The sequence below is a fragment of the Varroa destructor genome, unplaced genomic scaffold, assembly GCF_002443255.2.
Source record: "Varroa destructor unplaced genomic scaffold, Vdes_3.0 BEIS01000003.1, whole genome shotgun sequence".
In the NCBI taxonomy this organism is placed as follows: domain Eukaryota; kingdom Metazoa; phylum Arthropoda; class Arachnida; order Mesostigmata; family Varroidae; genus Varroa; species Varroa destructor.
The window spans coordinates 49,935,790-49,952,502 of record NW_019211456.1 but is presented as its reverse complement, the minus strand read 5'-3'; the positions used below and the strand labels follow the sequence as shown (position 1 = coordinate 49,952,502).

Genomic DNA, 16,713 nt, shown 5'->3' with positions numbered 1-16,713 from the left:
AAAATGGCACAATGTTAAGCGTCTTGATGATCTTATAAAAAGGGTAAAGCTCCCAATAATTTTTCCTCGATGTTGAATGGTACCTGCTTTCTATCCGTACGAAGTATATACATTTTCCTTAAAACCTTACAAGTACTTTCATGAAAGTCTAGTTCGTTAAACTCTATTTAGAAGGAAAACCGGAAGCTGAAGAATGAATATTGGGTGTTCACGCTCTCGATGTTACCCGATTTAGTACTAGGTGTTAGTTCATTGCGTACGGGGTCCTATCCAGAAATTCTTAAGTTAGAAAGTAATAAAATTTAATACGCAACTATTAGGCCTGCAACAGAAGTTTTGCTCGTACGTTTTTCTGCTCTATAGTAGATCTTAACTATTTTTTAAGCGGTTACACTATTTAGCTATTTCTTCACTGTTTTTATTAATGATAGTTAGTCAGGCCGAATAGCAGATAATGTTCTCTATATTTAATATAGGGGTGTTTTTCTTTGTGTTCTTTATTTTAGTAGAAAGGACTGATGCTACCGAAAGATTGGATAGCTCGGAACATGGTTTTTCCGTCGCATCATCAAGGATTCCTGTGGGTTACCGTAGCCGACCTCGATGGAAGTAAATGACGTATAATAGGCGATAATATATAGGCGAAGTGCTCGAAGTTCAAAAACGAAATTGCCATTATCAGCCAGAGCACCGAATAGATATGTAAAATATACTGTAGGATTAGACATCGTGCAAAATTTACTAGAAGGGTTCACTATTATACAGAAAAACATAATTTCCTCAATAAATGGAAATCATTGGACGCAAGCAGAGTTGCTAGCAGTTTCAGTTTATTTGAGAACTTTGCTTCAAACACAAAAAATAAATATGGAACATTTGGCGCAACACAAACTCCAACGGTGTATACTTGGTCGATTGAAGTAAACAATAGGAGTCCTTTACTTACTCTGAGAGATTTAAAAACTTACTTATAAAAATAAGGTCGGAATGGAACTATATTCATCAATGTCCACTATGTAAAACAAGCCACCGTCTAGTGTCAGTGGCGCCTAGAGAATGTAGTATTCGCAGGTATAGAATGTATTACCTATTGACAAGCTAGGGCTCCATGTATGCGCTCATAAGTCGCACAAAACGGCGCCGCTGTTACGCTGCCAAGGTATAAAGCATTTTCATACTTATTAGAAATCTGATAGATTCTTAGCTAGAACAGGATTCTTAGCTTAGAAGTTGATAGCTAGAACATCAATAAAATTGATTATTTCGCCTTTCTTTATGCCAGTTATTCATTGCGTCCACTGTTTCGCATATATCCACCCCTAGCTCTGAAACCCCAGCATGGATATTTCCTTTATGTTTGTCCACCGTCTGTGGATTGTCGTAGTACACATTAGATTTGAAATACCCCCGTAAAAAAAGTCGAGCGGACCTGTGTCACATTATTTGAAGCCACTTGTCTCGCTTCGCTTAGAAATCAGCCGCTCACCAAAAGTGATTCTCTATTAACGCAATTATTACGTTATTATTTATGTGAAGGTATTGGTTACTCTGTTGAAAACTTTTTCCACGATTCCGCGTGCAAGAAGGATACTAGCTCCTCGCAGCGAACCAACTTAGCGATTTATAGCTTTGTCTATAAAAAAAAAAAAAATGTTGTCCTCGACCCACATGACGTATTTTACATTATTTTCTTTTCGATATGAAATTTTCGTGAATAAGTCGGAAACGTATGATCTACGACAAAGGAACAACTTAACGAAGTTAACTCTACCGCGCCTAAAAACTGAGTGAAACAACCATCAAAGAAGCCCACTTCGTTAATATCATAACTAAAATATGTAAGTTTTGTAATAAAAAAAATAGCTTAATTCATGTAAATACATATAGTTGTCTTTTTGAAGTTGCTCCCGACTACGTGGGCGGTCCCTGTATGAAGACATCTATTGCTTAACGAGTTTGTCACTTATGTCTTCACAAGTGCGTAAAGAAGCAAATTACAGCGTTAATGGCTGCTCCTGAAACAATACCTTGGAACAAATAGTATGATCTGTCATATCGGTCTATACATGCCTCGACTATCTGCGTTATGAAATTGTAGGTCGCACTACCTTAGCTGATAGGTGCAGCGCAAAAGTGAACTACGTTCCATTTCTCTGAAGCTCTTTTTCTCAACCTTTCAATCAGAAGGCGGGATTAGTAATGGCTAGCACGTCAATGTTGTTTTCTGGCTGATTAAAATATGTCAAATATATGTGCTTGCTGGCGCTGTAACACAGGACATACGGGAGGGCTTGGCTGCGAAGAATTAATGGCGATAGGAGCAGGTACGACTGACACAGGAGGTCAGACGTATGTCGTACATGGAGAAGGTGGCCTGTGTAATACGAGGTCGCGAAGTTCGGACTGTAAATATAAAAAAAAAAAAAGAAGAAAGGACAGAAGTATGACGACGGACCTCAGCGGAAGGGCGTTGGAGATGATGAGGTTGTGGGCAATATGCAACCGCTAGGAAGTGGTCAAACAGCAAGCGTTGCATAGTACTTCTAGGCAATAGGTTGCAAAGAGCACAACTGGACGGGGAACACGGGAATGCTGCGTAGACGTAGCATGGCTGGTAACGGTGGCCGAATGTTGGGGCCGGAAGTCTTAATTACAAGCACCTGTTTTTTATTCAGTCAGCATTCGTTCGAAGGCATGGGATCATCTAGCTCAGCATAATGAAGAGCTCGTGGTAACTGTAGCATTGGAAAGTTGCCCATTGGGCTTTTTATATCCTCGCTTCGGCCTCGAACTCCCGTAGGGCCGACTTTCCCGCTCAAATCCCGTTTTCATGGGCCGTTCCGACTCGAGCTATCGGTAAGCGTTCCGGCGCAATTTCACCGCACCTTGGCTTCCGGATTCCTCTTAGCCGAGTAGCGATTCGAGCAGCGTCCTCTGCAGGCTCTTGTTTGCAAATGTACTGAGCGGAAACGCTGTCTGGGGTAGCATTTTCTTGAGAGAGTCGTCTCCGGAAACATCCGAATCATGCACTTGGCCAACCTGTTGCGTCGTGAGTGTCCGACAATCGTGTTCATGTACTTGATGTCGTTTCGCTCATCTGCGAGGCGCGGCGATATGAAAAAGGTTGCGTTGTTTGTCATGATGGTACCGCTAAGTCTCCGAGGAAGCACTGCGTACCTTCGAGTACCCGGATCGCGACATTCAATGTCGTTTCCCGAACCGGCACGCACTCAGCAAAGTAGGTGCGATGGTCAACCAATACTAAGACTGAAAACTTTACCGTCTGTGACTTTCAAAAGGCCCATAAAATCAAATTCCACTCTTTTGAAGGAACGTTCCGGGGCTCATGCCGGGATAGATGCGTCGGATTGTTCTGGAAATCAGTCTCACCAATGGCAGGCCTCACATCGGATCAACACCTCTCATGCCCCGTTATACCCCCCAGTGAATAAAACGTGATGGCTCCTTTTGTCTGGGACGATTGCGCGTGAAGCCGCTTTTCCTTTCTCTCGACACAGTAAGCCATCTCATTCTAGAGCACATATTTTGGTACAAGGACCCCTCTCTTCAATTCAGTGATTATCTTACGTAATGAAAATTCTTCCTCTGCTCAAGGAATCTTTGTTCAAACCTGGTATAACTCAAGGCTCTGTACAAGTAGCAGGGTCAGAAATAATGAGTCCCGTTGGCGTTAGTGGAGCTTTTTATGTGGAAAGCGTATTCAACTGACGTCAGGGATTAGAAAGTAGAGTTTACCTGCCTCTTCAGGTAATAGTCTTATGCTGTCAGTCACGGCCTTAAGTATAGCCCGTACAAAACCACGGTCGAACGTATTAAACGGCCTACGATACAGCCAAGCATTCGATCTTGGAAAAGTGGGCATTTGGTCTTGGGGAATGTCAATTGGAAGCTACACGACAATTCATGCGCACCGTTCTCTTACGTGGGCCAAACGGGTTCCGCTAGCGTCCGTTCGTAACCTCGTCTCCAACTCTCACACAAAGTAGCACAGGATGAGATTTTTTTTTGTGGTTTTCTGCCTTCTGTACACAGTCGGCATAGAAACGTCTTGAAACTCCCGGACGATTCTATCCGTTGTTTCCCTTGTGGTTTGGCTTTTGTATCACACCGACAAATATATTGTACACAGTTACGAAGTGTTGTCCTTGCGTTGGCAAGGGCGTTGTTAGAAAAAGTAAACTACGAATTTTTCCCCGTATGCGGTGAACACGTTATAAGCTAATAATTATCATCTACTAATTACCTTCAAAGTGTGGCTCAAGAAAATCCTCGCCGAATCCGACAAACCCAGTGAAATGCGCTCTCTAGGCCGACAATGTCATGTTCCACCGTAGAAAATAATGTCTGAGTAAGTAGTACTCCCAACAATAACATTCTCGTCGTACAGGCAATACCTGTCTGGAGTTATTTCGGTAAATTTCTTTATTTCAGTGCTAGGTTATTAATATGTGTTAAACAAGGTGTTCTTGATGCTGCACGTAAACCGTTTCTGAAGTCCCACCTCAGGTTGAGGCTTTGTGATCCGAGAAAGGCGATCTTTGAAAGCTAGACGAGGTAAAGAGAGCTTTCCAAGGATGTAAAATAGGAGAAATTAAGCAAAAACCGAAACGAAAATTAAGAAAACAAAGTGACTAAAATATAAAGTTTTATTCTTCTATAGGTTATCAAAGCATTTTTCTTTTATGGCCCTTTTCTCTGAAATCGGTTTTAATTGGCTTCTTATCTTTTACTGCTTTCGATTTAGTATTACCAAGGTTTTCAGCTCCCAATATGGTTCTCATATTTGAAATGTCACATTTGTGCGCCTATTGTCAGTTCGAACTTGGGACAAAGTCAGAGTAAAACAACGATAAGAAACTTTTACAACAGTCCTTTCTAACAATAGAGAAAATTTGACAACTAGCAAATAAGGATGGATCATGCTTCAACTTAATACGAGGAATAATGAAAGGTTTACTTACAATTATAATAACATTTATGAAAAGACTCACTTCAAGATAATTACAGTAGCTTGATAACGAATTGACCTGATCTAGCTAGCGACGCCTCCTGACCGAGCTGCGTAATGCAATACTATATATAGTTTAAAAAACGGTTTTCGGGATCAGACCCAAACAATCATTCGTGTTTATTTAAATGGCACTAATCATATGCGGATATCTATAAATAATGAAACTTTCAAATATTACAGTGCAGGAAATAACCTCCAATGATTTGACAAGCGTAGCGATTTTTGCCAGTGAATAGACGAACCACAACTATCAAATAGGCTATTAATTATATGGGTCGTGTCGGATTATGGGGCGGCGTCATCTATCAGATAAGCGGCACACGTCCACAAGAAAGACCAGGATTTTTCAACCTGCACAAAATATATGAGTTCCACATGCTTGATCAGAAGATCACAGAAGAGGAAGGGTTCAGTGCGGATAGATGCAAATAAACGTGCCAAACAAATTGCAACGAAGGTTGGATCGCCGACTTTAGGACAGTGGTCATAAGAACGAATAGGGTCATGACCTTTTTGTATAAAAAGACATCTGTATAAGAACACCGCCCCTCATTTGTAGTTCTAGTGCAATGTATTGTACATTATTAGCTGTTTTGAATTTATCTACGAGAAGCGTGCGTTGAAATGCAGCCTATAAATAAAACGTTAGAACCATTGTCCAAATAATCGTTTTAATACTCTAGTAATTATTTGTCAATGATATCAGAAGAATATAGGCCGTCTAGATACTGACATTCTATCCATGTTTCAATCACTACTACTATATTCGATTAATCTCCCGAAGAGTACCAACATTTGTAGTAGACAAAATCTGATCTATTTCCTAGGATCTAACTATACTGCATATATATATATATATATTATACAGGGTGGGGCAAAAGTCATTTGACAAGTGTATCCTTTATATACGCATGTACGACATACATATGTATGTATGCATGTGTATATATATATATATGTTAGGTCGCGTAGCATGGCACACGCGATAGTGAACTAACATTTCGAACTCGTTTTTTTTTTTAATTTTCAATATATGGCCTCCTGTCATTTTTTTTATTTCGAAACAGTTATTATGTTTCTGACGTGCGTCAACCAGAGACCGAGTTGACGCTTTAAGCGGACACCGTGTGATACAGCTCTGCTCTACTCTCCTTATCGGTGACGACTTTAACGCAAGACTGAACAGGCGAACTTCAAGCCACACATGTGCCTTCCGTAAAATTTCACCCGTAGGTTGTCAACCTACCAGTCACAACTTCCTAAATAAGCCACAAAGGAAGCTTGGCCATTAACTTTTTCGCAAGCAACGCATTATATACGTTTCAAATTAGCTCGTCAGCCCTAGCAAACTATTTTATCATTATGTTTGGATCGAACGATTTGATATCGGTAGACTTCTTCGTGATCTCGGTTGTCCGAAAACAAATGATCCTTTAAGCGAGAGACGTTGTCGCGGCTAACTTTCTTATGACAAAAATTGTCTGGTCCTTCTACCATTCCAAAAAGGCAGCAGATTCCGATCAAATCAGGAATAAGCATTTAAAGATTGGTCTAATCCTAGCCCCTGTATGCATGGCGCTACTTGGTATGTACCTCAAAAAAGGCGCCCTTCATGCCCAGTAGTCAAAGATCACTACCCACAAAGGTAAGGGGAACCTTAAGGGGTGCTATTGCGAAGGAAAGAGTGTGATCTGCTACAAACTGCTAACCGCCCTGAAAACAATGAAGCTAAGCCAGTTTTTTGGAAACTTGGTGCCATTCCGGACGACCAGCATGGATTCTATCGTGGCGAACTGGCGATAATATTGCATAAGGCTCTGCTGGCCTATATCAAAGACTCAGTAGATAGGTAAATGCAGCTACCTTCTAACTAGCTAGAAATTCGCCGTATTCGTGGACTTCATTCGTCGCCTTGGATTCGGCACCAAAAAACATTTTTTGAGGCCTTCAGCAAGGGCGGGTGTACCAACAGAATTCTGAAGCTGAAATAGGATGTTCTTTAGAAAAACCAGAAAAGAATCGATAATAGAGTAACAGATTTCTCCTTTTCTTTCAGATCTAAAGTTCGCCAAAGAGGATAATCTTAGCCACCTTTTGTTCTCGATCTATCAGCGAAAGTTCAAAGTTCCGAAAATACTGTGAATATCATTTGTACACCAACGAGCTAGCTATGTATGGAGGCAAACGTTTCCCAATTCATGAAACATTAGTTAGACTGCATGAAACCATAGTAGATGTCGGCTTAACTGTGAATTCGACGAAAACGGCCGCGATAAAACATGCCACTTAGGGTAGTAGAAGGTCACGTGTTGAAGTTAGGAGTAACTTCAACATGTGATTCTCTACATAGTGGGCAAATTCACAGAAATGGACGTAGGATTTTACTTGGAGCTATGTAAAGCTACGCATGGATGGTACTGAACCACTTACATCGCCATATTTAAGCTATGTGTTTCTCGAAATTTCCACGAACCGACTGAAATGTGTATGTGTCAGATGCAGGGAACACAAGTACGGATTATACATTCCCTTGTGTGATCTCACTAAGCATTTTATTAAACTCATAATTGCTTCCATTATATTTATCTCAGATAAATCTGAGACGTAAGGGGCCATTACCTAGCTACAGCTGTTTGCCAATCTTACCCATCGAAGCTTTTATTAAAGGCTTTGACGACGAAATTTATGTTGATTCTTTTCAAGTCTGTTGCAGTCTTTATCTGTGTCGTGTAGCTGATATATTTGAAGACAAATGCCACTTTTATGTACAGCTCTATGCTTGCTAAAGCTATCAATATCAAGTTAAGTGCTTGCAGCTACATAAGTAAAAACAAGGTTCAAGCACATATGCCAGTGATGCCCCGCTTGGCATTTGAAGCTAATGCCTCGTTGCTCGCCCTATCTTAACCAAAAGTGGCCAGCCTACTACGCGAAAAAATCCAGACGACAGGTAGTCAAGATAGCGTATGTAAATTATTTTTCCTGGACATTTCGTATGAACATGACACTTTGCCAGAGCTAAGGGACCTTCCTTTGCATGACATACCCGATAGCTCACTTGGCTTATTATTTCTTCTCTTTTTCCTTTTCACTCTCTAACTTTTGCTGCTACATGATTTGCGAACTTCCTATCTTCCAAACAAACTTCCCATGCTTCCATGTGAATTCATTAACACGCTTTCAGTCAAAAACCTTACCGTTATTATATATATACACATGTATATATGTTTGTCTTTTTTAAGCGATGCCTAGTTCTGAAACGACATGTTTTCCTGTGAAATCGCCTTTGGAAAGGGCCCCTTTTCTTTAAGTGTTATAATTTATTATATGATGAATGAGGTCATATTGTCTTATGGTCGCATTGGAAAAGTAATTTTCATTGAGTTATATTGCTTACGTACGTAAAAATTCAGAACTATTTTGTACGTCTCGATGGCGCTTACAAAGCGTACTCTGTGAGTAGGCAACGTTAATAAAGCACAATGAATAAAACAAAAAAATAAAAGCAATCTCGGCTGACATTAGCGGGATATCTTATTTTTTGTTTTCCATTTCGAGTGAACTGCGTGTCAGTAGTATCGTCAGATTGGAAATATTATATGAAAGTTACATATGTGTAATTATATCTTTACATTTATTAGGTTTGTTATCTACGGCTGCCTTTACACGAAAATATTACATGTGTAGAAGAGGACAGAGCAATTCTGACTAGTATGCTACCAGTTGGAGATCAATTACCTACGATAGGTTCACCATTAAAAATAAAATCCTACACCGAATCTTGGTTACAGAAAATCAAAACAAATGATCGTGTCCGTGAAAGGCAATAGATTAAAATCCCCGTGCGACAGAAGGCGCCATTTGTTTCAGTGCCGAATAAATTTGTTGCTGTGATACTGGTTCTTAATAGCACACACAGCTGACTATATCTTTATTAGCTAGGTTCACATATATGAAGCCCTATGCTGTAGAAAGTTGTTAATCTTTTAATAGACGTGCTCGCACGCAGCTTGGGTAGAGTCTTAGCTAAAGGAAGCTTGTTTGAGTGTTAACAACTTTTTTGTATGAGGAAACTCTGCTCTGAGGCTTGACCAACAAGAACTTGTTTGCGTTTCAGCAAATATATTACATGTAAGGTTCTGTTTTGAAATATGGCCAAGAAGATTTCCTTGACATTTAACACTTCTGTCGTATGCGGAAATTTCGTCCTGAAACTTGGTTAGAAAACACTTGTTTAAGTTTAAACAACTTTTGCGTATGAGAAAACTCTGTCCTGAGACATGGCCAACGAGAACTTACCTAAGCTTCAACAAATATATTGCATGTAAGATTCCGTTTTGAAATATGGCCAAGAAGATTTCGTTGGCTTTTAACACTTCTGTTGCATGCGGAAATTTCGTCCTGAAACTTATCTAGGAAATGCTTGTTTGAGTTTTAACAACTTTTTCATATGGGGAAACTCTGTTTTGAAACTTGGCCATAGTGGACTTATTTGAATTTTGACAACTTTGTATGTGGGAATTTTGTCCTAAAACTTCGCTAGAAGAAACTTGTTTAGGTTATAACAACTTCTGTTGTATGCGGAAATTTCCTCCTGAAACTTGGCTAGGGAAAGCCTGTTTGAGTTTTAACACCTTTTTTGTATGAGGAAACTTATTGCCTCAACCCTAGAATATTGCGTCTTGTTTGGTTAAACCTACATCGGCAAGATAATGTATGTAGGAAATGTAGAAACTACTAATTTACTGGGTTGGCGCCAGCAATTTTCATTGCACACATTCAAGGGTATGCGATCATACAATTCTGCAGAACTATCACAAGCGCTGTATTTTACCCTTTTTCTAAAAAAAAAATTTTTATTCTACTTGGTGGAAAAATTCATATAAAATACGAGACTTGTTTTTGTTTCACATTTGAGTCAGCCAGTCGTAGCAGGATAGATAGAGTTGTCTATTTATTTGGACGAACCCAACTATGATAGAAATTCAAACCGCTGTATAGAATAAATCAGCTATAAAGCAGCAGCCCAACGGATTTTACTACTAGTAAACAGGGTTATTTAGTTACGCTATTGGATTTTTGCTACTACTGCGTAACGGCAAACAAACAAAACTCACAACGATCATTTAACTATGGAGTCGAGCAACATGCCACAAAACAATTAACTCTCCATTTACTCGATCAAAATTACTCGAGCAAAGTCAGCTCAATAAAGTAAGTACCGTTTGGATTAGTTAGAAATGTCATTGTCAATATATCCTCTACTTAGGAATAGTGGAATTAAAATAAATTAATGCGTTAATTGCGAAAAATTACAAAGTCTTAAAATAGATTTTATTTCCATAATTCATCTATAGACTCGTTTCAGAAGAGGTTCAGTCAAAAGTTCCGACTTGTATATGTTAAACTAACTGAAATTAGGGATTTTTCAAAAAAGTTTAATCTTCAATCACTTGAATCTCTTCATCGGACTCGGACCGAATTCATCGGCGCAAGCTTCTGCAGTGGAATTGTACACAAAATCTTTTACGTGCAAACGTACGTTGGCGGAGCTACTACCGATCCTAGTCGAAATTTCTGATTTGTGATATAACAACTGAGCAAAAATCACATAGAGAGAAGCTACAACGGCAAACTAACCCGGGACGCAGAAGCAGCCAGCTTTCCAATAAAAAAAAAAAAAAAAAGCTGCATCAGAATAGCTTGCCGTCGTTAAGTAGAGCTTATTGGCAGGTTTCCGTACTAGACACCTAATGCTACTCTAGTAATAGGGCAAATAGGTACACACACTCTTCCAGAAAAACACCTCAATGCAGCATAATATACGAATGGTTTTCACTGTTGAAGAAGAATGTCCTACACTCGATTACAGGTTTCAGGCGTCCTACATACAGTCTGCCGAACGTAGAAGTACAACAGATTTGAAAAGCCTAGAAGACATATTGCAGCTGTTTTTCATTTAGTTCTTGCTTTATATCGATTGTAAGGCATCTACCACTCAACCAGAACGTATTCCTTACGATAACCGTGCGTGGTGAGCGGTTACGGGCAAATATTGACGATGTGTGTTGTTTACTTGTATGGATATGCAAATAAATGGCTCATTCATTCCATCATCAAGAGCGATACATGGTTAGTTTTTATTTACAGAAACGGCCAATAGACAAGTAAATTCAAGGTTGCCTGGTATTTTATTCGAAATCTGAATAGACCGGCCTTCTTTTTCCCTATCTGATAACGCGCTGCACAAAATAGCCCATAGAATTACCATGTAAGCTTATTCAGGTACTGTGTTGAGAAGAGGCATTGCTAAGAACAATGGACCGAGTTCGAATAGAGACGATCTTGCTAGAAGAAAAATATGAGTAAACGCGTGTATGGACGCGTGTCGTACTGCGTGATAAAATATCGATCACCTACAACGTGTTTGGGTTGGCCTTTTCGCTCACATTATTACTTTGTATTCAAAAATATTTGCAGTTTTTGCAAGAACATGCCAATTATTATTATCAGCATAGAACCTATAACAAATAGAAGTTCTTCCTAGATACATAGTGGTTCATTTGTTGCGTTTATGTATGCTCACTGTGTTACGATACTTAGCCACAGGATAAACAAGGTCGACAGATTAAGCTAGCTCGAGAGAAGTTGACCATTTCAGGCCAATGGTAAAAATCCTCGTCAACTCGTCTGCCCCTAATGTCACTGCCACCGCCGCTCCCGCGATCGAATGGAGTTGAGGACCCGCGCAGTGCACAGCGAGAGTAGCATCTGTTCCCTTTTCGTGTAGTACTCGCCGCGACCTGTTGTTGGCCTAATAACAATACTATGTTGACATGTACTATTATTATTATTAAGGGCGGTGTCATTGTCATTATAAGCTGTTTTGTTATAGTTATCGCTTCAAATTAAATAAATCGAAAGTAAAAAAAAAAAAACTAAAGTAACGAAGCTGGCTACGGTAACGAAAGATTGAACGTGGATCTCTGTGGTCATCAACAGCTTATTATTCAAGCAAAAAAACAGATATCATAGGGACGTCGCCAATAAATTATTATTGATCAAACAATTCGCATCTACAGAAAGTTGCAAGAGTGATAGATCTAAAACTATGCAGATATATTTGTACACACTGAAGATGGTTCTATAAGAGTGCTGATGTTTTGGTATGAATAAAAATATATAGTTTTTGCTTTTTTTTTTTTTTTTTTTCTATTTCCAAGTTTAGCGACTGCAGGAGCTGGTGAATGTTGCAATTGTATAAACCCCACTGGGCTGAAATTTCGTCCATTCTTGCGTCGAAAGTTCGCTGTGGAAATAACTTTTCTAATAGAGTATTTTTTGCGTCCATTGCGTTGTTCATTCGTTGTAGCAGTTCCATGAATATGGAGTGTGGGCAAGGAAATACCTCAGGCTATAAGAATCTCTTTATCTACTATCCCTACAAGCTTCTTCCAATTACAGATGCTCCATAGGATATATGAAAACTGAAACGAGAAAATGGGGACCATATAACAGATGTGTTACAAATGGCCACTCTACATTTTGACGTAACGTTATTAGATTTGCGTTCGCCATTCATGTACCAGCTGTTACTTTTCTAACGGAACCAATTGTCGTTACAGATTTAGAACCTATCTCGTTTATAGACGATACTTCCCGCTGACAGAATAAGATGACCTAGAAAAGCACGAAAATAGGATGCTGGTTATATAGTAATATGTTCGCAACATAACTAATGGCAATTTCCTAATACTACAATCATGACCCAAGATAACTTAGGAAAAGCTTTTCTTTCTTGTTTACTTTATGCTTTTTTTGCCCAAAATTGATCACGCAGATTCGGTGTAAGCAGTATCACATTTTGAAATAAAATAAAAAACATTACAATAGAGATTTTTTAAAAAAACCTACCATCCGAGAACGATATCGGCGTACTTTGGTTGGTTGTTGCTTGACAGCTACCTTCTTAGAGCTACAACTTTGAAGAACTATTGTGGGAAGATGTGGCGAAGTTACGTGATCTGGGCACGGTCTGGAATAATCAAGACGACTGAAGAACAACCATGTGTTAGGACGAAAGCAATTACTAGCGTGCCTCACCTTTGCGAGGATCAAATGTAGAGGACTGAAATAAGGTGTGCTGGGATGACCGGCCTAACCGCGGGGGAACTAGGGGGGTTTAGCTTATGTAAAGGAAAACAGTTTTCTGAATTCTTTCATTTCTGAATTCATGAAAATTTTCCATGTGTATCTGAAGTTACATTAATCACCGGAGCAAATATGGTTAACTTGATTAGCTTAGAATAATTAAAAAAGTTTATATACAGAGACCTGCACTATACTCGTCATTACTTCTTCATTACTTCGTCATGTACTTGAAACGTAAGGCAACACGACAGGTTGTATGCTAGTTTCAATACGTTGGACCAGTGACTATTTACTTATAAGTTTAGTAAAAGAGCTAAAAACAGTACTAACTAGATAGATAGATGTTTTACCAAAAGATAAAAAAGGACCTATATAACATTCTATAATTAACTATTTAGGTCTCTAAGAAAACTTTTCTTTTTTGAAAGAACGCACTATTGTATCTAACGGCTGTAACCTTTGGGACGGATTAACAGCGCTATATTTTACTTTTGCTAATATGCCACATCTGAAATGTTGTGTTTCTTAGAATTTGAAAAGATACCGTCTTATGTGGTAGTCTTGCGTGACAACTCTAAATAGTAACCTATTTATATATAAAACAACAGATCTCTGTAAACACGAGCGGACAACAGTTTAAATTTCCAGCTGATTTGTTAGTCTATCAGAAAACGTTTAGCTTCTTATTTATCTTAGTTTTCACAAAACGAGAGTCTTAAGGACTGGCTATTGATTCGCTGACCTTTTAAGAACCGTTAAATTATACTGGAAACTACCTTGATGAATAAAAATAGAAATCTTTTTTCTTTTTAGGTTAGGTCTTTCAAATGAATATTAACTCAGTAAACGGATGGGTATGATCCACAAAATTTTATCACTTAAGCAATTATTAAAAAAAAAAATTTCCGTAGCGCCTTTACTTACGCGAATGGGCATTTGCAATTCTTTGAAGCGTATGCATAAAAATAGGCTTTTTTTTTTTTGTTTTTTTGTTTTTTTTTTATTGGAAGTTGTGCTAGAATAGCTTATAAATGTCTATTTGAATTGAGAATCACCTTGGACAAGATAAATACGATAGGTTCGAATGCCAGCGGACTTGGCGTGTAGAGGATCGATCGCGGCTAACATGGATTTATTATCACAATTGAGCTATAATATTTTTATCAAAGTCCATAGAAGGAACAGAACACGTAGGAACAAATGTATACAGTTTGGCTCTTCTGTCTATTTATAATCGCTTCTTATCGCACACATTTAGCCTGAAAAATTGTACGGCGACTTAGTAAAAATTGACCAAACTATAACATTGGGAAACTAGTGGAAGGGAGGCGGATAGATGCTGGAAGAGTCAATGCCATCATATTTATTTAACTGGAATTGGAAATATCTAATCTTATATGAATTTGTAATACCTTTACAAAATAAACGAACGGCATTTGGTTATTTATTCATGCTAGTTGGATGCTGAGCCTGAATGTGGAATAAAGTTGAACTTACTGAGAATAATACCATTAGAAACATGGCTTCAATAGAACCGCCAAAATCAAAATGACCCTTCAAGTTTGCAATGACCAGAACTTTTAGAAAATGCTGTCTAGTTCGCTATAAGTGTATTTCTAGTACTTATGCATACACAGATCCAACGGACTGCTTTTTTCATGAAATTCTCTGTAAGCGTGTAGAACACTAAAAATGATCGAAGCTTTGGCATTCGCAGTACTAAAGATAACGCAACTATAGTAGACCTTCCCATTATCCAGGTTGTGGTATACTTGATTCAAATTTGCATACAAGTTAGATTATTATCATAAGTGTGGATGGTTTTACGCTTTAGGTTGAAACGTATTCTTCAAGCGTTTTTAAAAATTAGTAAGTTAATGTTTGTCCCCGTTTTCGAAAAACTTAGATTTGTTCAAGCCTAGCAGATTGTCTTTTTGCTACAATTCTTTTAGATATTAAGCGGTTATTAACAATCTGCTGATTGATTATAACAAAACACTACTCTGGTGTGGGTTGTACTATTGAAAAAAATCGTTGCTCATCGTGTTTCGATAAAGTAAAGTGTATTTTCTTAGTATAATTATTTTGTCTGTTTAGCTTGTAATTGCTGAAAAAGAAAAGAAAGATTTGTTGGTGCATGTTGCAGACCAAATAAGCGTATTTATTCTATCAGCAATTACGAGATATAACGTCCCTTGTGGCACATTATCTAGTCGTATTGCAACTGCCGAGTTGGATTGTCCACTAGAAATACTTGCCAAAGTCAAAAAAAACAAAGAGCAGAAGTTGTGACTCTGACGGTGTATCTAAATTATTAAAAAATTGTGCTCGTTTACTTAGAGCCAGAAACCACTACAATGCTGTCCTTCGTATGTTCAAGGGAAATCAGTTAGTACTACATACTTCACCAAGTGAAATTTCGTGAAGTATATTATCGTCACTAGTATCAGTAAACGATTGTAGGCTAAGAAACTGAACAGAGGAACGTGGAACCCCATGAGCCATCGGTGTACTATCTTGACCACTCCTACATCGTGTCGTGCGCCTCTTTCCTACGAAAGTTCAGTAGGCACCTAAGAAGTAAGCTTTTTAGGTTAAATAATTATCATCTAAATGAATAAATGAGAAACTATTAAAAATTAGGTGAGCAATTGTCAGGCAAACATCAACGGAAAGGTAAATAGCGACCGTAAATATCGATCAGGTAAAAACCAACTGAGTAGGCAGGGAAAAACGGCTGGGTCTTTTTGAACAGTTAAGCGTTATCGATTTTTGACAAATGATCTTTTCTGTTGAACGGTCTTTTTCTCGTCATTATTATTATTATTTTTGTTGTTGTTAATAGGCCGAGAATTATAGGATAGAAAACTCAGCAGTAAAAGTAGCGACAGAAGACAGTAACCGATTTGACCCCTGGAGGTCGTCCATTGTGAGCGTTAATAGAACGTCGCTTCAAAAAGTAGGCGGTCGTTTCTACTGATGATTGCAGAATATGTCTGGGTGAGTGGCCCGAATCTAGAAATGGTGGTCGTGCTTTATGGATATGTCACAATCGACCTACATTAAAAATAATCAATAGAATCGAACTGAATGCTAGGCTTATCGGTATATTCGAAGTTTATATAGCTGTGTGAAGAAAAAGATGTTCGCAAAGTGACGATAATTTATATGCCTTATTTACGTAGATTAAGATCACATGAAGGGGCACAAAGCAATAAAAATTAATCCCTCAATGACATTGTTTTTATTTGACAGTTGAACATGCCAGATCAGCCAGGTCTAGGGCCAGTCAAATTTATTAATAAACTTTTATCATTTCCCAAAGAAGATATTTGTGTATGTCAGAGCGGGTTTGAACCGACGATGCCTAGCTACTTCTGCCAGACAGCACCTAACAATATGCCGGCCTAAACCAGATCACTATGTGTAAATTCATGAAAAACCTATTGTTTCGAGTTTTACGTCCAACCTTCCCACAGACAGCCTCTCTCACTCTCTCCGGTATGAAACCTAACTAATCCTTTTATCAA

At 38.5% G+C, this 16,713-nt stretch overlaps 1 protein-coding gene across 5 annotated transcripts in view; it reads left to right on the top strand.

Annotated features, from left to right (window-relative positions):
* Window positions 1-1,831, top strand: part of LOC111248043 (uncharacterized) — a 29,272-nt gene extending 27,441 nt beyond the window's left edge. For 3 of the 5 annotated variants that reach the window (XM_022799742.2, XM_022799739.2, XM_022799743.2), the window contains exon 10: window positions 507-1,830. In XM_022799742.2, the coding sequence (XP_022655477.1) occupies window positions 507-613 (107 nt within the window). In that variant the 3' untranslated portion in view covers window positions 614-1,830. Of the gene's footprint in view, window positions 1-506 lie in introns of all 5 variants that reach the window. The other 2 variants (XM_086984027.1, XM_022799740.2) reach the window with 2 other exon arrangements.
* The last annotated feature ends 14,882 nt before the right edge of the window (window positions 1,832-16,713 follow it).